General features: G+C 43.5%; 1 protein-coding gene across 1 annotated transcript in view; it reads right to left on the bottom strand.

Moving 5' to 3' along the window:
• Positions 1-22,212, bottom strand: part of TRAF3IP1 (TRAF3 interacting protein 1) — an 86,545-nt gene that overhangs the window by 4,749 nt on the left and 59,584 nt on the right. The window contains 1 exon segment of the mRNA XM_073633679.1: positions 3,973-4,196. Coding sequence (XP_073489780.1) covers positions 3,973-4,196 — 224 coding nt within the window.

Raw genomic sequence — 22,212 nt, 5'->3', positions numbered from 1 at the left:
GATTAATACTTACCTAGGTGGATGCTGCATCTGTCCCCTGGTGCCTCTACACTGAGAACCGAGTGATCGAACATCGCAGATCACTCGGTTTTCAAAGCTCTGTGAGCAGAGAGCTGTAGACTGTCAGTCACAGCTCTCTGCTCTTCTCAGTGCGGTCGTCTCAGGCTCTCAGCGGCTCACTGTGAGGCTGAGCTGGGGGTGTCAGTCCAGGCACCTGGTGGATTCAGACTCCGTGGTCAGGATGATGCGGCGCCTGGACTGACATTGGTGACTTCAGTCCGCTCTCTGCTGAAAACGGGTCACAAGAGTGCAAAACAAATTGCACTCCTGTGAAACATAGGAGAAGCTTTGGCTATACTTCTCCTCTAAGATAAAAAGCCTTCTGTGTGCAGCAGCTCCCCCAATTCTTACATGAGCTCCATCTCGATCCAGCGATGTTGCACAAGAGACTCGGTGGTCCGAGACTCTCCCTCCTCATTGGCGGAGACAGCAGCGATGCACCATTGGGTCCCACGGTTGTCAAAGTCGGCGAGCCAATGAGAAGAGAGAGGGGGCAGGGCCGGGCCATGGCTCCATGTCTGAATAGACACACGGAGCTGTGGCTCGGTTTGGGTGTCCCCATAGCAAGCTGCTTGCTGTGAGGGCACTCAACAGGAGGGAGGGGCCAGGTGCGCCAGCGGGGGACCCGAGAAGAAGAGGATCCAGGCTTCTCTGTGCAAAACCACTACACAGAGCAGGTAAGTACATGTTTTTTTTTTTTAAATAACAAAGGAGAGACTTTAGTGTCACTTTAAGGGACTCCAACTAAAGTGTGGACAACAGTCACTGACAAGTCCAAAGAAGAGACTGGGAACTGTAAGCAACTCAAAACTAAAGTACCAACGTCTGCATCTGAACCAGATTAGGGGAAGCCCCTTGCAAGACAGGGAAAGCTGCCTCTAAAACTCCATCTAAAAAACAAACACCGAGCCAGCAACAGGTGAAAACATCATAACTACTTGATTAAGACTTAAGTTTGTTTATTTTATTTTTTTGGGGGGGGGAGTACAGCACCAAACACATTGGTTATGTGTCTTGGTATGTATCAAATCACCTGTTGGTGTCTGCATCTGATTGAAAAAAATCTTTGTGCAGTTGCACCTTCACAGCCAGATAAACCCCTAAGACCCCTTTCACATTGGGGCGGTTTTCTGGTGCTTTAGCGCTGGAAATAGCCTCTGCTAAGCTCCTGAAAACTGCCTCCCATTCATTTAAGTGTGACTTTTCACACTCGGGCGGTGCGCTTACAGGACATTCTGAAAAGTCCTGCAAGCAGCATCTTTAGTGCGGGTTGGGAGTGCTGTATTTAGTGCTCCCAAAATGCCCTGCCCATTGGAATAAATGGGCAGCTCTTCGGAAGCGCCGCAACACGGGGAGTTTTTAACCCCTTCTTTGGGGTTAAAAACGCCCTGCTAGCGACCGAAAACTGCAGCTTAAACAGCGGTAAAACGCCACTAGAACGAGCAGCCCTTTACCGCAAACGTGCCCTTGGCCCCTAGTGTAAAAGGGGTCTACAGAAGCTGCTGCTACTCAAAAAAGGTGTGCAACTCGCCCACCCCCTCTCCATTCATAGAACTCATCTTACTACTATCACACAATTCATCGCATTCTGTGAATGGGGCAATAAGAGTTGAATGACAGCATCACTTCCTCCCATTCCCAAATCTTGGTGCACAAGAAAAGAGGCTACCTAGCCAGACAACCAATCTTGTGTAAAGAGATATTCAAAGAATTTTAGAATCTTCAGAGTAGAAGCCCATGAGAAATGCAAAGTGACCATAGACTGGTAGAGAAGTCAAATGTACAACCCACATGGAAAGTGCCACATGACTAAAACTACACTTAGGTCTGGAAAGCACCACAATTTTGAGACCAGTGACCGATTGTCAAATTCCAGGCTAGCTGGGTCCAGATACAAATTTCAAAACAGGGCCAAGGAAACACAAAAACCAGTGAGATGCTATATAGAGACCAGCCAAAGCAACTGTGTAAGCAAGGAATCTTGATTGAAGTCAGAGGTAATATCTAAAAACAAAAGGCTAGCAAAAAACATTTAGACTACATTTACATCAGCTGCTGTGCGGCGCGGTCCAGCGGAATCACTGCGGTGCCAATGCTCTGATCTTGGTGCATCGCATCAAATGTTTAACTGAACTTTATTGAAATGTCACACAGACATTTCACAAAGTTCAATAGGCCACTGCACGGTGCAAAGTGGATTGCATTGCACTGTGCTGAAAAAAATTACTGCATGCAATACTTTTTTCAGTACACACCACCACAACACAGTGGTGTGAACCGGGCACACAGCATTTTGCCTTGTCAAGCAGTGGGACTGTGCTGGAATAGCCGCTTAATGGAGTCCCACCAAACCTGGTGTGAATCTACCCTTAAGGTTTGTACGACAACTCTCAACAGCCGATTCTGACCTTTCAAATGAAAATTTCCGAAGGGACAAACTGAAAAATGTTTCTCGTATTGGAACAGAACGAACAATTTTCATTTAATGTGTACCATTTTCGTTCAATTTTCGTACAAGAAAAATCAGAAAATAAAGACTGCGCATGATCACACACAATAAACAACAAAAAAAATAAGCCTTTGTCATACGAGAATTTTTGTACATTATTTCCTTCCTCGGTTCTGACTTGCTGTGAAACAGCAAGGAAAATCAGACAATCGTTTGCCCGATTTTCTTATAGTGTGTACCCCACTTTAGACATTTCTAAGCAGAGTTAAAGAAAAACCATGCAAACTCCTAGGACAGTGGCAAAAAACATGCTTTGTAGAGGAGGAGGCGGCAGCACAACCAAATTATATCTGAATTCCTGTGTCCCCCCAATGCATGAAAAATAAACGTTTTTTCAGATTTGTGGAAGCAGTAGTGAAAAGTTAGAACCTAGAACCCTTGTCAGTTTTATACTGATATCAGTGGCACCATTAGAGGGATTTTTTTCTATCTTGCATTAAAGCGGTAGTGAACCGCACCTTAAAAAAAAAAAAAAAAACCTGCAAGACAATGGTATAATGTGCTAGCACATTATGAAATACTTACCTTAGATGTCACAGCTGACAGGGCTTCTATCTTCACCCGGTCTTCCTTTTGGGTCCGAGTGCTCCGGCCATCTGATTGGCCGAGCCACAATGATGTCACAGCCACGGCACGGAGCTCTGAAGGGATGGCACAGGTATACCGCCCTGTCAGAGCGCATGTGCCGGTGACGTTGCTGGCTGCATGCAGTGTGAATATTTCCTAAACAGTGCAAGTTTAAAAGATATTCACTGTATCTGCAAGAAAGCCTTATTATAGGCTTACCTGTAGGTACAAGTAAAAAAAAAAAAAAAAAAAAAAGACTTTACTACCACTTTAAAGTGGATCTAAAGGCAAAAATACTTACCTTAGTTCCAACAGGTCAATGTCTGTAAGGTCCCCAATGACATCAGCAACTTCTACCCCTCTTCCTCTAGGTGCCAGTCTTTAGCCATCTTGATTGGCTGGCACAGAATGATGTCACTTCTGTGCGTTAATAGGAGTGTGGTCATCTCATCACATTTGTGATGAAATGACCACACTTTGGTTTGTGCCGGAATGTAAACTGAGGTGTGCATACACACCTCAGTTTACATGCTTCAGGGAATTGCAAACAGACAGGTATTAGGGAAACAGACATGCTTCAGGGAATTGAAAACAGACATTACATATCCCTTCTGCAATAACAAGCCTGCCTGTTAACAATTTTTTTTTTTTTTTAACTTTAGCTCCAATTTAATGTAACGCTTTATTTCTTGACATAAAGTGTCAGCACCTCCCAGCACTGGGCGCACAACGTCAAATACAATTAAACTCATTTGTATAACTACCAAGAATCACATGGTGTATGACTTGCATTAGAAGTGAGCATATATAGTATAGCCAAGGAGTATGATAAATACCTCTGCTCCCTTAGAAGAACCTCTGCGTGTTCACTGTTTTCTTTTCTCCACATCTGCAGCTCATTCTTCATTGTGTCCATGTCCTCCTGGATGTAATCCATAATTTTGCCAAGTGGCAGAGCACTGCGACACACGATCTGAATGGAGCTCCTGAGCTTTCCAATCTCCTTTGTCACCATATCCTTTTCCTTCTTTCTTCCATTATCAGTCAAAAAGGCCTTGCCCTGAAAATAATTTAAATAGCTAAAAGATTTTCTGAAACACAGAAGACGACAGAGCTATTACAAGCATTATATGAGAAAACCTTTAAAGCTGAACTCCATCCTTACTTTCAGGGCCTATTCACACCATGTCGGTTGAGCTGCAATTTTCTACACAGTACCACATAGATATGATCTGCCTGCATTGCATAAAGAAGTACCAAGATTCAATTCTAACATCACTGGGTCTAAAATAGGACATGTAATTAAAACAAAAGTTTTATTTTAAAATTAACTAGAATTATGAATAAAAGGTAAAAAAAAAAAACAAACAAACAAGGAAGGCAAAATATAAGAAGACTTAAAAACAGCTTTAAAGCTCAACTCCAGACAGGTACAAATTAAAAAAAAAACAATTAATGAAGTTATGTAGCCATTACAAAATCCTTAAAGTGGTTGTAAAGGCAGAAGGTTTTTTATCTTAATGCATTCTATGCATTAAGATAAAAAAACCTTCTGTGTGCAGTAGCCCCCTAATATTTACCTCTATCCAGCAATGTTGTACGAGTGCCTCAGCCATCCAGGACTCTCCCTCCTGATTGGCACAACAGCGGAGTCATTGGCTCACGCTGCTGTCAAACAAAGTCAGTCAACCAATCAGAAGAAAGAGGGGCGGGGCCAAACCTTGGCTCAGTGTCTGAATGGACACACAGAGCTGCAGCTCGGCTTGGGTGCCCCCATAGCAAGCGGCTTTCTGTGGGGGCACTCGACAGGCAGGAGGGGCCAGGAGCACCAAAGAGGGGCCAGAGAAGAGGAGGATCTGGGCTTCTCTGTGCAAAACCATTTCACAGAGCAGGCAGATATGACATGTTTATTATTTTTAAAGAAAAAAAATAAGAGATTTTAGTATTACTTTAAAGTGGTTCTACAGACTGAAGGTTTTTTACCTTTATGCATTCTAAACCTGAAGGTAAAAAAAAAAAAACTTCAGTGTGCAGCTCCCCCCTCAGCCCCCCTTATACTCACCAAGTCTCTCCCTCCTCATTGGCTGAGACACAGCAGCGGGAGCCATTGGAGGGAGTGAGGAGGGAGCAGACGACGGGGCCGAGTCATGCTCTGCGCCGAGTGCCCCCCCAGACGAGTGCCCCCCAGAGCAAGCAACTTGCTATAGGGACACTTAGAAGGGGGGGGGGGCCAGGAACGATGGCATGGGACTCGAAAAGAGGAGGATTGGGGCTGCTCATTGCAAAACCAGAGCAAGTAAGTATAACATGTTTGCTATTTAATAAAAAAGAAATCTGAATCTCAGGGATAGCAATAGGGACCTATCTGGGGTGCTGGTTTGCTCATGTGCTGACAAGGAATAAGCTGAAAGGAGGAGAGCGATGTGTCTCTTAAGAGGCTGGGAGCAATTTCATCAACCTAGCTGTTCTGTATAGTAGGCCTCTGTAAACCTTAGGACCATATAGGCAGAAATAGAAATCCCTTAGTGGGTTATAACTCCCATATATGGATTTCAAATATGTATTGAACACTTTACCTGGAACTCAGCTTTAAAGTGGATGTAAATCCAAAATTTTTTTTTTTTTTATATCATACTGTAGAGTATAAGATTTCCTATCATTTGAGCCCAGTCTTGCCACACAGAGTTAATCCATCTCTGAGCAATCCTCTTTTATTGTTCAGTGAGATAAATCTTGACAAACTGAGAAAAACTTTGTCAAATCCTCCCCCTTGCTGTGAGTGACAGCCTAATACACAGGCATTATTTTTTAATTCCCTCCCCCACTCCTTTCTTCAGCAGCTCTGCAAGGATTGGCTGTTCCACACCTCAGCATGATTTGGCATGCTGAAGTCATGTGGTTACTTTCCTGTCTTTTCACTGGATGTTAGAGATCATAGCAGAAGTTCAGCAGAAGTTCAGTGTTAGAAATACACAGGAGACAATGCATATTGACAAGGGGAGTGTAGAGGTGGGCGGGGAGTTTACTGACATCACGACTCCACCCACCGAGCTCCAGACAACAGACCCACCCACAGAAACTGCAGTTTTTCGGGTCTTATAACAGACAGAGGGGAGACATTTGACAGGTAAAGATACATGCAGGAGGCATGTATATCCTTATAGATAACCCCTATGGCAGTAGTTTAGAAAGGATGACATTGGGTTTACATCCACTTTAACATGGTTAAAGTTTCTCCAAAGGTGGTTAAAGTTTCTGCAAAAGAATGTTCTAGTCAGAAAAATAAATGATCTTCTACGCATTTAATAAGTGAGGTGAACAATGACCCTTCTATAAAAAAAAAAATAGAAACAATAGATTTCTCAACCACTCAAATGGTTGCCACCATGAACAAGTTAATGATTTATCACAAGTTCCAATACCGAGAAGCTCACACAATTCCGACAGGTCAGCATTTCTACACAGGAACAGATGCATGTTCAACCTGTAAAATGAAGATTTAGCTACAACAGCTGCTAAGATTGCTGCTTGGAAAATGTTCCTTAGAGAGCACATGCCTACTGAATTGTTAATTAGCTTATTTGGTTGCAATATAAACCACAAAAATGTGAAACACATAGAATTTGCTCTTCATCTCATTTTATGGTCTGCCTACTGCTATATGATTCACAGTGGACTGAATTCTGAATTTACAAAACAGAGTAACTGGTCCCAAGTCTTCAGGTATTTTTTTTAACAATAAGGTTGGTCTTTATTGAAAAAGAAATGGCATACACAATAGAGTCAATCAGAACAGTGAGTGGCCACAAAATAATGCACACATGGCTTACAGGAAGAAACAATTACATAAAGTACATATCATAAGTAATTTGACTTGGTCCTATCAGTGGAATAGGTGGGGAAGGGAAGAAGGGAAACTGGAGGGGAGGGGGGGGGGGGGGACGGAAGGGAGATCAGCAATATCACCATACTACGTGTAGCATTGAAATGGTAACATTTATGTAATCAATATCCGGGGTCCGTCCAAGGACGCCACACTCTCATAAACTTCTGAGGGCACCCTCTGCTTATATAGGTCAGTTTGTACAAAGGTAGGACGGCATTGACTGAATTTTCCCACGCCTTTACCGTAGGAGCGCTACGGGAGTTCCATTTCAATACAATCCCCTTCTTGGCATAAAATAGCAGCAATGATATCAACAACTTAGTATATCTGGGTCGCTGGTCATCATCGTGTATGCCTAACAGCGCTAATTCTGGGGTTAATGGGAGCTCTAGTTGTAGACGAGCATTAATACCTTCCATTATTGTGGACCAATAGAACAACAGCCTGGGACAGGACCAAAACATATGTATATATGAGCTGTCCGGTGATCCACATCTGGGACACTCCGGGGATCTTTCAGGGTATATTCTGTGCAACCTCTGAGGCGTGAGATATGTCCTATGAAAAAACTTCGCCTGTACCAATTTGTCCCTGGAGGATATCACTAGTTTAAAACTTTCCTCAAAACTTTCCTCGTAGGACTCCCTATCCAAAGTAGGGATATCAGCACCCCATCTAGTCCAAAGTACCTCCATCTTGGAAGAGTCTTTCTTAATGAGAGTGAAATATAGCGCAGACAAAGGCTTGGACAGATCCTCCCGGGCCAACAAGTCCTTAACCGCATCAGATGTGAGATCTGGCGGGGTCGGGAACTGCGCACGGAAGGCGTGTCTCAACTGGTGGTATCGGAACAGCATCCACCGAGGAAGGCCAAACAACCTACCCAAATCTGAAAAGGAGCGGATAGAACCAGCTACCACAATATCCTTTAGCAATTTAATGTTATACCTAGCCCAAACCTGTGGGTCCGGGATTGTCCGGAAATGTGGGAGGGAAGGGTTTCCCCACAAGGGACAGAAGGGCGACCACCTACCCAGAGAGACAAACCTCCGTCTAGCTAGGCTCCACACCGCTAGAGTAGTTTTGGTAGGTATCGGCAAGGAGGGGTATGCTGAGACTCCCTGATATATCAAATTACCCAATTCCTTGAGAGACCCTACGACAGTCGCCTCAAGACAGACTGCAGCATTGGCTTTAGATTGTTCCAACCACCATCTGACCGTGACCAATATGGCCGCCCAGTAGTAGATCAGCAGGTTGGGCAGCGCCAACCCCCCAAAATCCACCGGGAGCTGCAGAGTCGACCTAGCCAGTCTAGGGGAGGAGCCCCTCCACAAAAAGGAGCCAATACAACTGTCCAGCTCCCGGAAAAGGGAACGAGGCAGCAGCACCGGGCAGTTCCTGAACAGATAAATACATTTGGGGAGATAAATCATCTTGAGAACGTGATACGTCCTAGTAGATTAAGGGGCAGGCTGGCCCACCTAGAGCAGTGTTCTTTAAGGCGTGACACCACTGGTTGAATATTAAGGCGTTGGAAGGACTGGGGATCTCTCGCTACCCTGATTCCCAAATACCTAAATTCATCCACCCATCTCAGCGACGACTGCACCGCGGACTGTCTGGCCTGCGCATCAACCGGGAACAAAACTGATTTGCTCCAGTTGATCCGGATCCCAGAAAAACTTCCAAATTTGTCAAAGGCCGCTAGCGCTGCTTGTAGGGAGGGGCCAGCGTCTTGCAGGTACAACAGAGTATCGTCTGCATATAGCGATATTTTCTCCTCCAGAGGGCCCACCCTGAATCCTTTAATATTATCACATTCCCTGACCAGAACCGCCAGGGGCTCCATGGCCAGAGCAAAGAGACTTGGGGACAGAGGGCAGCCCTGCCGGGTTCCCCTCTGGAGGAGAAAAAAATCTGAAAGGGTGTTGTTGACCCTAATCCTTGCTCTAGGGGCTCTATATAACAGCTCTAGCCAATGTAAAAATCTAGGTCCAACTCCAAATCTCCTCAACACCTCCCACAAGTACTCCCATTCTACGGAGTCAAAAGCCTTCTCCGCATCCAGAGAGGCTATGACTCTTGAACCTGCATTTTGATGATGAGTGGCCAAATTAAGAAATAAACGACGGATATTGATATCTGTGCCCTTACCCGGCATGAACCCGGTTTGATCTACATGAACAAGATCTTCTATCACCCTACTGAGCCTGCGTGCTAGAATTTTCGCCAATAACTTGGCATCAGCGTTAATCAGGGAGATAGGCCTGTAGGAGGCACATTCTTCCGGGTCCTTACCAGGTTTGGGCACCAATACCACTATCGCCTCAGACCATGACTCCGGAAGAGAGTCCAGGTCAAGGGACTGATGTAGCAATGAGGTGAACTTAGGGGCCAAAAATTCTTGGTAAGTAGAGTAAAACTCGATAGGAATACCATCTGGTCCTCGTGATTTACCTGCCTGCATACACCCCAATGCTTCCTGCACTTCTTCAAGTGAGATGTCCCTGTCCAGGTCCTCGCTTTTAGCTGTTTCCAGAGAGGGGAGTGGGATCATGTCAAGATATTCTATAAGTTCAGAGGTGAGGAAAGTTGCCCTAGAAGAGTATAGCTTCTGGTAGAATGTCAGAAATCTAGCATTTATATCTGCTGAATCGGTCAAAATGCGACCATCCATATCCCTTACCCTGCCAATGTGGGTCACAGGGTGCTGCCCCTTAGCCAGCCATGCCAATAGCCGCCCGTTTTTATCTCCAAACTCAAACACCCGCTGGGCACTGTCAAGCATAGCCTTCTTTGTAAGGTCAACCCTGAGTAGGGACAAGTCCCTCAGGGTATCCTGCCAGGGGACATAAGTTCCCTGATTAGGAGCTCTCACATATTCAGCCTCCCTTAATCGTGCCTGCTCCTCCAGATGCCTCAGAGATTGCACAGACTGCCGCTTTTTGGCAGCAATACGCGCCATATATGATCCCCTAAGCCAAGACTTGAGGGTGTCCGAAACCACTAAAGGTCCAGCTGAGCCTATATTCCCAGTCCAAAAATTGCATAGTTCCTCCGGCATCTCCTCCTGTATATCAGGGTCCATGATCCAATATTTGGACAGCCTCCAAGTCCTGACACCCACTTCCTCAGAGAGCCTAAATGTAACAGACACCGGAGCATGATCCGAAATACCACGTGAGAGGATCTCCGCAGAGACCACTCTCCGTAGTAAGGCCTCTGAGGCAAAAATCAGATCAATGCGGGACAATGTCCGGTATGTGCTAGATAGGCATGTGTATTCCCTGTCAGAGGGGTGGAAATGACGCCAAACGTCTGTCAAGTGAAATGTGGAAGCCCAGCAGGATAGCCCCAGCTGCGGAGAGCCAGAAGCACGGAGTCTGTCCATAGTTGGAGAGGGAGCCATATTAAAATCCCCAAGAAAAAGTACATTATTAACATTATAAAGTGTGACCTGCTGCATCAGCACGTGAAGCACATCTATATCGGCGGGGGGTACAAACCCACAATCACCACCGGAACCTCCGAAAGCAGGGCATGGAGGAGCACATACCTACCCCCGGGGTCAATTTTAACATCTATGAGCTGAAAAGGGAGGGATCTATTGACTAACACTGTAACCCCTCTAGCGTAGTTAGAATAGGGTGCGTGGTAGTGAGCACCCACCCAGGCACGTTTAAGACTCAGAATACGGGAACCCAACAGATGTGTCTCCAAAAGAACACACACCTGTGGGCGGAGCTTCTTCAAATAATTTAGTACCAGTGAGCGCTTTATAGCTGAATTAAGCCCCCGCACGTTCCATGCCACCACTAAACATGTAGCCATATGTAGAAGCATTGAAATGTCTGTACCAGGCCCGCGATCAGAGGCAACACCAGCCAGGGCAGCCAAAAAATACCGCCTCGGCTCGCGGTCCCCCCGCAGGCCCGCGACAGACCACCCAGATAAGCACAGCCATAGGAGCCTATTACACATTTCATCTTCTTTAACAACAAAAGACCAACACTGAATATATACTTAAAGTAAAACCATAACATCCCACAAGGGCAAACAGATGCCAACCTCCCCCTCCCCCCCACCCCGTGCGCCCCGGAACAGTGAGGCACACCTATATCCCAGAACATCCATAGTCCAAGGGAACTATGGTCAACAAAATGGGGTCGTGCTACCGGTAACAGTTGTTATTCCATTCCCACCAGTAGGGAATCTAGACGTGAAGTTCCACTGGGAGACTCATCCCCGAGCCATGGAGTAGTATTTTGAAAAAATTTAAAGCAAAAAAGGAAAACCAGAAAATCACCTGCCGAAGCAGGGGCACATACTTAGGTAACTGCAGCATTCCGTTCCTCCTTAAACATACAGGAGTGTAAACTTCTAGTAGAGGAAAAACAGGAGTAGATAGAAGCTGCCAGACAGAGTCACAAAGCAGGTCTGTGTCGAAAAGCACAAGTCTCCTCCACCCCTCAGCCAATACTTGAGTGAGGCAGTCCCGAGACAGAGTGGGTGATACACCATACGGCTAGTTCTCCTCTGCCACCCTCGGCAGCTGTGTCCAGATAAATAGGAAAGTTAAGGGTGTAGAAGGAATGTGTACGGATCACCTATATGTCAGCAGCGGGCAAAACGGGAAAAATAAAACTAGAAATAAAAAAATGAAAACATATCCAAAAAGGGAAAAAAATAGTAACGGCCTAATTCAGCCTGAGCCATATAACCACTGGACGACAAAAAGGCCTCTTCGCGCCCTACGGCGGCAGGGTCTCCAGCCAGGCAGCCGCATCCTTAGGATTAGTGAAGAAGCGGATCGACTCACCATCCACCACCCGAAGCTTTGCAGGAAATAAGATGCTATACTTCACTCCTCTTCTCCTCAGGCCAGCCTTAACTGCATCAAATGACCGTCGCTGCCGCTGGGTTTCCATGGTATAGTCCGGGAACAGAAGAAGTTTTACGTTACGGTACGGCAATTCACCCGCAGCCCGCGAGGCCCTCAGCAACTCATCTCTATCACGGAAGTTTAATAGCCTCAGTATAAGAGTGCGGGGGGGGGGCTCCCTGAGGACCGGGTCTAGGCGGAACACGGTGCGCCCTCTCAACCGCAAAGTAAGGGGAGAGCTGTGCAGCTGGAAGCAAAGTACGCAGCAAGTCCTCCACAAATAGGGCCGGTGATTTCCCCTCCACCCCTTCTGGTAGACCCACTATACGTAGGTTGTTCCGCCGACTGCGGTTCTCGGCATCCTCCGCTCGATATTCAAGAGCCTTAACCTTCGTCTGGAGGGTGCGGATTGAGGCTGCATGGTCTGTGACCGTGTCCTCAACCGCCCCCACTCGCCTCTCAGCCTCCGATACTCTGGATCTGATTTTATCAAAGTCTTGCCGCAGTAAGCCTACATCCATCTGAACCTCCTCAATTTTAGAAGCTAGGACAGATTGGCAAGTGGTAACAGCCGCTTGACACGAAGTTATAGCCGCCATGATCTCAGATATGCCCGGGTTAGTAGCAAGGGGGTCCTCCTCATGGTCTGTCTGCGACGCCATATTAGAATGGCGCACAGGAGGGCCCGGGGAGCAGGAGAATGGGCTGCTGTCTTCTGAAGTATTTGGGGGGAATTTAAGTTTCTTACCCCGCTTTTGTATGCCAGGAGTTCTGGAAGGCATCCAGCTACCAGGGGAGTCTCAATTCAGCTCGGTTTTCCCAATATACAGATGATATTATAAGCTATACTCCAGGAGCTCTTAGGAAACACGTCCACTCAGTCCGCCATGCCGGCCACGCCCCAAGTCTTCAGGTATTTAGATGAATCAAGTGGACCTGTCTTTAAAGGTGGAGGGGACACAACAATGTTGTGCTGTAAAAAAGGCGAAAATATGAAGCAAGCATTCTCATCTGGCTCTTCTCCAAATGGTAGCTCTTTATTATGAAGCCAAAAACTCATGTAATGTGGGTGGCGCAGTAAAGGAAGAGTAATAGGAAAAGAGAGAAAGCCCTATTTCTGCGGGTATTTTCACTATAATCAGAGTAAACATTGAGTACATTCATTTCATTAAGGCATAAAAAAATTAAAAAATTCAATTACCGGCACTTAAAGAGGAATTGCAGTCCACTCACATAATTTGTAATAAAAACATCTTTGCCATTCTGAAGCTTCCCTCCAACCACTTTGCATATTATTTGATACATACTGTGATTCTGAACTTGCCAAATATGCTGCAGAAATCTTCCTCCACTGAGGCTGGCTGCATCCATTTTAACTGTGGGCAGCTGAAGCTGCTGCCTGCTCACTTCCTGGATTTACACAGACACACACCTCCAGCTCTGCAGCTCTCATTGGCCCTCTTATGACTCATCCCCCCTCCCTTTCTGGCAAAATCTCACCAGAGTGAGAGACAGAGCTGTGCATGATGTCATAAGCCTAGGCTTTTTACCAGACAAGAAACAGGAAGTGGGCTGTATAAGGTATTTACTGGTAGAAAAAAAATGTTTTACTATCCAAAGTTAAAACAACAACAAGGGCAGAAGATTTAATAGATGGAAAGTTGAAAAAAAATGACTGAAGTTCTGCTTTAAATACAAAGCAAAAATTTATGGGATTAACTAAAAAATGGCAGCTCTTAAACATAAACGTGCTCTGAATGCACCAAAGATTAAATCTCTACATTCTATTGTTTTGATAAGTAGACCCCTATGTAATGTTCCAGACAGCTGCAGACATTCAGCATGGTTACCAACACAATCTAAACGTTCCTTAGAGCATGATAATAGTTGTAAAAGCCTCTGCAAACATGGGAACAAAGATGGGTAATCAATACCACGTGTAAAAGGCTGATCTGGCCCACCTTACAAAATCATATTTAAAAATTTGAATATAAAAAGACTTTTTGACCTTTTTTGTGAAAGTGATCAGCTTAATGTAAATCATCTTATCAATATTATTTAAGGTTTTAAAACTTGTTTGCATGTATAGTTTTTTCTATTTATATCTACAATGCTGTAGACTTAATTGCAGGCTATATATACACTTCCTTTGCTTAGCAGGGCTGCACAATGGTTGCGTATTGACAATTCTCTTATGTCACTGCACATCTACTAAACAGTACAAGTCTGAACATAATAGAATCTCTGCAGTATATTATAATGTGAAACCACCAAAATGCTCCTGGTCGCTTTAGCTTACACAAGGAAACACTTGAGTAGCGCTTTTTTCATAGAAAAAACAGCTATTTTTTTTGCTGAAAAGGTGTTTTAATTACAGGTCCACTTTAACCACACTTACTGGAATCCTTAACAAGTCTTTCACGGACCTTTTACAGACTATACTAGCATGCACGTTCCTTGCTACAAACACTAATATACGGTTCTATTACATATGCTAAGCCGTCATCAATAATTAATGAAGACTATAAAAATGTGAGACAGGAGGCCTATAGCCACACAACTATACAAGCTTTACAACTGCACATTCATGGTCACTGGAGTCCACTAACCTAGAGCTTATTAAAAACTATAATTTCCCCTTGTACAGCTGAGAAGCTGCACATCTCTCAGGGTCTATATAGTAAAATGAGCAGAGTACATTCTGCTGGCAGAGGAATGACTATTATCACCATAGTCACAAATCCCAGATAAACAAACGATTTCTAACTGCAAATTGAACAATAGTGCATAGACTCCAAGACCAATTAATATGATTTGTGTGCACAGGGCGGGTCCGATATTTGTGCTGGTAGTTAGGAAAAATGCCAAGCATAATAGTTTAACAAGATCATAAATAGAACTGCACAACTCTGCCTGTAGGTATAGCCAAATATGCTATTTAATTGTGATTACATAAATATAATTATAAAACCGAAACAGTTACAAATGCTTTAAAAGAAAACTGAACATTTTCCTAACACAAGAAAAATACAGTCCAGTTTAACTATGGAAAAAAAAAAAAGCTTTGACAGCAAGTGGTTCCTAAGAATTATTTTGAACAGAACATTTTTTAATCTTCTGGTGGGTTTTTCTGGCTTTCCTAGACCCCGTCAGGAAGATCCTTACTCTTCGGCCAACTGTCTGTTGCCATCAGATTAATGGGTAAGTTCACCTTAGGTAACATGGTACACCTGCATTTACAGTGCCTTGAAAAATTATTCGTACCCCTTGAAATTTTCCACATTTTGTCTGGTTACAATTAAAAGCGTAAATGTATTTTATTGGGATTTTGTGTGATAGACCAACACAAAGTGGCACATAAAATTGTGAAGTGGAAGGAAAACTATAAATGGTTTTCAACATTTTTTACAAATAAATAAAGAAATAAAGAATAAATAAATAAGTAAAGAACCGCCTCTTTACTGCAATTACAGCTGCAAGTCTTTTTGGGGATGTCTCTACCAGCTTTGCACATCTAGAGAGTGACATTTTCGCCCATTCTTCTTTGCAAAATAGCTCAAGCTCTGTCAGATTGGATGGAGAGCATCTGTGAACAGCAATTTGCATGTCCTGCCTCAGATTCTCGATTGGATTTAGGTCTGGACTTTGACTGGACCATTCTAACACCTGAACAAGCTTTGATCTAAACCATTCTATTGTAACGCTGGCTATATGTTTAGGGTCGTTGTCCTGCTGGAAGGTGAACCTCTGCCCCAGTCTCAAGTCTTTTGCAGACTCTAAACAGGTTTTCGTCCAAGATTGCACTGTATTTGGTTCCACCCATCTTCCTATCAACTCTGACTAGCTTCCTTGTCCCTGCTAAAGAAAAGAATCGCCACAACACGATGCTGCCACCACCATGTTTTACCACTGGGGATGGTGTGTTCAGGGTGATATGCAGTGTTAGTTTTCCGCCACATGTAGCGTTCTGCTTTTAGGCCAAAAAATTTAATTAATTTCGTCTTATCTGACCAGAGCACCTTCTTCCACTTGTGTGCTGTGTCCCTCACATGGCTTCTCGCAAACTGCAAATGGGACTTCTGGCTTTCTTTCAACAATGGCTTTCTTCTTGCCCTTCTTCCATAAAGCCCAGATTTGTAGAGTGCACACCTAAAAGTTGTCCTGTGGACAGATTCTCCCACCTGAACTGTGGATCTCTACAGCTCCTTCAGAGTTACCATGGGCCTCTTGGCTACTTCTCTGATTAATGCTCTCCTTGCCCAGCCTGTCCGTTTAGGTGGACGGCCGTGTCTTGGTTGGTTTGCAGTTGTGCCATATTCTTTCCATTTTCGGATGATGGATTGGACAGTGCTCTGTGAGCTGTTCAAAGCTTGGGATATTTTTTTATAACCTAACCCTGCTTTAAACTTCTCCACAACTTTATCCCTGGCCTGTCTGGTGTGTTCCTTGGCCTTTATGATGCAGTTTGTTCACTAAGGTTCTCAAGCAAACCTCTGAGGGCTTCAAGGAACAGCTATATTTATACTGAGATTAAATTATACACAGGTGGACTCTATTTACTAATTATGTGATTTCTGAAGGCAATTGGTTCCACTAGATTTTAGTTAGGGGTATCAGAGTAAAGGGGGCTGAATACAAATGCACGCCACACTTTCCAGATATTTGTAAAAAAAAAATTAAAACAATTTATAATTTCCCTTCCACTTCACAACTGTGTCCCTTTGTGTAGGTCTATCACAATAAAATACATTTTTTTAAATTATTATTCTTCTTTTATTATATAAACAAAGATACTCAAATATATATATATATATATATAGTAAAACTCACATTCTTATGCCAAAATTCCTCATTACATAGATTACTTACAATATACAATTATTCTCCCCATTTACCCAACCCCACCCCCCCAAAAAAAAATAATAATCCCCTCTCCTCCCCCCCGAACCCCTAGACCTCCATCAAATTCCTCCAACCCTCTGATTTTTTTAAACTCCATCCATTTTCCCCATATGTTCCAATATAGCTCTACTGAATCCTCTACCGTTTCCACTCTCCCTACCTACTCCTTCATATTCTGCGCTTCTTGGGTTCTCCATAAGCTCAAGTTCAGACCTTTAGCTGCATTTAGGAGGTATGGGACTAAGGTATTCTTATATTGGGACACCGTCTTTCTCGTATCATGAAATTGACATTCCCAGGGATCATTCTGAATGCGTTCTCCCGTTATTTGGTGGATCGCTACTACAATTCTACCCCAGTAAGGTTGTATCTTTGTACATTCCCACCACAGGTGTGCAAAGGACCCCGGGGCATCACATCCCCTCCAGCAAGTTGGGGGGCCTTCTGCCCCGAGCCTGTGCGCCCTCTGAGGGGGTCACGTACCATCTCGCCAGAAGTTTATAGCACATTTCCACTGTCCTTATGTCGCTTGACGAGAAACAGGCTATTCTAAAGGTTTTCCTTTTATGTTCCTCATCCCTAAGAAAACCTCCTCTTCCCATTTTCCCCCAAATAGGGGTGCAATTCAGGTTCTACTTCCTTGATCAAAATTTTATAAAGTTTAGATATACTTTGATTTAAACTAAGATGGGAGCAAAATAATTTCTCTATTAACCTCATGTGTCCTTTTCCCCACAATGGTTGTGGTAATGATTGTGTAAAGTGCTTTAATTGTACATACCACCATTTATCTAGTGGCTTGTTTCCCAACTTATGTGCGATTTCAGCATACGTATACATCCTATTACCTTTCATTACATCTTGCAATAGTATTTCCTCTTCTTTTGCCCATCTAGTGAAATATACGTGTCCCTTTTTCCCTGGATTAAAATAATTTGTGCCCAGTATAGACATTAGTGGTGAATTGTAATCCCAATGGTGCAATCTCCCCAACCTATTCCAAATCTTAAAATTATTTCTAGTTAGTAGGTTTGTGCTGGTAGCTAAATCCCGGTATTGCCATGGTATCCAAATAATTTTTCGTAAATCCTCCTTACTTTGTATTATCTCTATATTTACCCAGCTTTTCTGTCCGATAATATTTCTCAAAATCCGGTGCTGCTAGTCCCCCTGTCCCTTTTTCCCTTCACCAATGTTACATAGTTAACATGGTTAGTAAGGTTGAATAAAGACACCAATCCATCCAGTTCAACCTGAGTGAGTGTGGGTGTGTGTCTACAATTATCCCTATTTATTTAAGATACCCATACAGCGCTGTCAATTTACACAGCGCTCCACACATCGGTCCCTACCCTCAAGGAGCCCACAATCCAAGGTCCCCAACTCACATTCATATACTAGGGCCATTTTTTTTTTTTTGACCTGAAGCCAATTAACCTACCAGCATGTCTTTGGAGTGTGGGAGGAAACCAGAGTACCCGGAGGGTGCAAACTCCAGGCAGGTAGTGTCAGCGACCCTTTTTACTGCTAGGCGAGAGTGCTACCCACTACACCACTGTGCTGCCCAAAATGTGCTGTTGCATATGCAATCCTAGGGCATTTATGCACCCATATATATTTTAGTACCAATGATCTTAATTTCTTGAAATATCCCTGAGGTAGGGCTATTGGAATCATTTGAAAGATGTAAATCATCCTGGGTAAGATATTCATTTTTAAGGCTTCAATTCTACCTATCCACGAGAGAGGCTTATATCTCAAATTGTTTAAATGTTCTTTAATCATATTAAGCACTGGTATATAATTGGTTTCAAACATAGTCCCCAGAGATGCAGTCAATTTTATTCCCAAGTACCCCAGTCCCTCCTTACACCATACAAAAGGGAATTTAGGTTGACTTGCCAATTGTTCCTCCCTTGGAGTGGCAATATTCAGAATCTCGGATTTACACATATTTATTTTAAAATTGGACAGCTTTCCATATCTACTCAGCTCCTCTAGTATAATTGGAATTGTTATCCTAGGTTTGGAGACATAAAAAAGCAAATCATCCGCATAAGCAGCTACTCTATAATCCCGTTCCCCTACTCTCACTCCTCTAATGTCCGGGTTTTTACGGATTGCAGCTAACAGAGGTTCCAGTGCCAATACAAACAGCATTGGAGAGAGGGGGCACCCCTGCCTTGTCCCGTTAAATAGTTCAAACGAAGAAGATAAGTTTCCATTTATTCTAATTACATTAACATTTTTGCTTGTAACATGACAAAATGTGGAAAATGTCAAGGGGTATGAATACTTTATCAAGGCACTGTACATGCGACTTGTGAAAAGAATGCCGGCAACAAAAAATAAGGTGTCATTTGGTTTCTTTATTTCCTAGCGAATTCCAAATTTTCAGAACGATTCGAATTGGTCGAAAATGTATAGACCGATTAGAATTCTGTGTGAAGAATAGCTGGTTGTTAAGGAGTGGGTGAGGAAGCCGGCCGCCTCATCCTTAACAATGACTCATCAGCTGTCAGCGGGTTTCCCTACTGACAGCTAAATGTAAAAAAAAAAAAAAAAAAAACTGATTGCCAGATTGCTCCTGACGAGTGGTTCAAAAGCCACGAAACATGTAGAGCTAGCAGATGCCGTTTTTCTACTAATACTTACCCAGACCTTTAAGTCATTATGCAATACCCACCTTTATAGGACTAGTGAGACTAGTGAGGCCATAGGTCCTGCAGGCACTATTTCGCAATTTATGGTTTTATACAATCTTGCTATGTGAACTATGGAATATTATTGTGGTTATATCATGAGATACCAATGTCATTACCATGTTTATTGTTATTACCATGCTCATCGTTTAGAATTGATACCAGCACTATATGTATGTATATACTATATAATAATTAATACATTTCCTATATGTTCACCAATTTACTCTATTGCAACCATGTGCTTCATGTAAAGTCCCACTCTCTTGCTCTCCTCCTTATTTTTGACTTCAACAGGGATGGAAATACATGACCTTACCAGGCCATGGCTTCATTTAAAGTCCCCAGGGATGGAAATACATGACCTTACCAGGCCATGGCTTCATTTAAAGTCCCCCAAAAAACACTCTATCATAGTGTTCATTCTGCAGACCTTTTGATTTAATAACTATTTTTTTTTTTTTTTTTAGTTTTATTGCATTCTTCAGCAAAGCATACAGATTAGATAACCACAGAAAAAAAAAGACACCAAAATCAATAGAAAATCCAATTATAGAACAAAACAGATCACTTGATCATGAAGCCCAGAAGGTATAGAAACCACAGCAGTAATTCAGTAAGGCTTTATAATACCCTAGAATTATAAGATAGGTGTAAATAAAGGTTAAGGAAAAAAAAAAGGAGGGGGGGGGGGGGGGGCTGCGAACAGGACTGGAGTACATTGAGAGGATCAGTAACAGCTCTGTAAAAACATAAGTAAGCCAAACATGGCCTCTACTGGGATAGGTCCTGAGGAAATAGGGTGGCTATATACAGTGGGGACGGAAAGTATTCAAACCCCCTTAAATTTTTCACTCTTTGTTATATTGCAGCCATTTGCTAAAATCATTTAAGTTCATTTTCTCAAATGAAGGTGTAGAACCATCTCCAGGATGATCAGAAGAAATGGACAGCACCTGAGTTAAGTATATGAGTGTCACAGCAAAGGGTCTGAATACTTAGGACCATGTGATATTTCAGTTTTTCTTTTTTAATAAATCTGCAAAAATGTCAACAATTCTGTGTTTTTCTGTCAATATGGGGTTCTGTGTGTACATTAATGAGGAAGAAAATTAACTTAAATGATTTTAGAAAATGGCTGCAATGTAACAAAGAGTGAAAAATTTAAGGGGGTCTGAATACTTTCCGTCCCCACTGTATGTGGCGTAGTCCAGAGAGTATTGGATAACTTGCAAGCAATACCACGTTTTATGAAACTGCTCATCTATGCTTTAGAGCTGCCGTCAAGCTTTCATGTTATTGATCTTGTTTACCACTGCTATTCATTGACCAACTGTCGGTGGTTCAGAAAAATGAACGTAGAACAATATCCTGGTTCGGATAAAAACTAGACACTACCTTCAGTAGAAAGTTAGGATGAGGACGCAATACTACCATATTCTTGTGAAAAATCAAATATGGCTCTTTACAAGAAAGAGCAACCAACTATACCCTTCTTGCAGAAGATATGGCTACCTGAAAATTTGTTTCCTTGTCAAAAGGACCAAGGGAATATGCTGTATCGGCTCAAAAAGGCTTTTTCAGCAATGCCGACAGAACTAAATTCAAGTCCCAAAGGTTCAGGGATGACTTAACTGGAAGATTAAGCCGTGTTACCCCCTGAGTAAGCTACGAACCAAAGAATGCGAAGCACGTGTTTGTTGAAATAATACGGATAAGGCAGAAACCTGGCCTTTGATAGTATGCAAGGCCAGCTTAATTTCTAACCCCATCTACAGAAGTCAAGAATTCTACCTATGACATACTTCCTGGGATGCCAACCCCTGGATTCAAACCAGGAGACATGGTTTCCAGACTCTATAATCTATGTTTCTGGAAGCCAGCTTCTCTGCTTTAACCAAGGTAAATACCACTGGACCTGACAGCCCACGCTTCTTCAGAATGTGGGACTCAATAGGCAAACCATTAAATTTAGCATTTGTAAGGTAGGATGGAATACCGGACTTTGCGAGAGAAGGTCTGGACGTGGCGGTAGGGTCCATGAGTCCCCTACCGCCATCTTTATGATCTCTGCATACCAAGATTTTCTGGGCCACACCAGGGGCCACAAGAATGACTGATTTCCCTTCCTGCTTGATCCTGTGAAGCAGTCGTGGAAGCAGAATAGGAGGAAATGCATAAATCAGTGAGAACGGATTCCTGGGAATACGAAGGCATCTGTTCCGCATGCTAGCAGATCCCTTGTTCTTAACACAAAGTTGTTGATTCTCTTGATGAACCTGGACGCAAACAGATCTACGTCTGGGATCCCCCTTCTTCGGCGCATTGCCAGGAAGATATCGGGGTGAAGGGAACATTCTCCTGGGAATGACTGCTGGCGACTTAATAGTCCGCCTGCCAATTTTCTATTCCCGGAATGAAGACTGCCGATAGGCAAGGTACATTGTTTTTTTCCCAAGTTAAAATATGATTGACCGCTCTCTGGGCCGCACGACTTCTCGTGCCCCCCTTGGTGATTCATTTAGGCCACTGCTGTGGCACTGTCGGATTGGATCCTGACAGGACAATTCCGTAACCTGAACGTCCAGGCCCTCAGGGCCAAGCGCGCTGCCCGGATCTCTAGAATGTTGATGGGCAAAGGTCATTGTTACCATCTTCCAGGTAACTGGCAGGAAAGATTTTCCTTTCTGCAAATTCTTGG

This window comes from Aquarana catesbeiana, linkage group LG06 (assembly GCF_042186555.1).
Source record: "Aquarana catesbeiana isolate 2022-GZ linkage group LG06, ASM4218655v1, whole genome shotgun sequence".
NCBI lineage: Eukaryota > Metazoa > Chordata > Amphibia > Anura > Ranidae > Aquarana > Aquarana catesbeiana.
The sequence above is the reverse complement of the archived record's forward strand: the minus strand, read 5'-3'. Positions and strand labels throughout refer to the sequence as shown.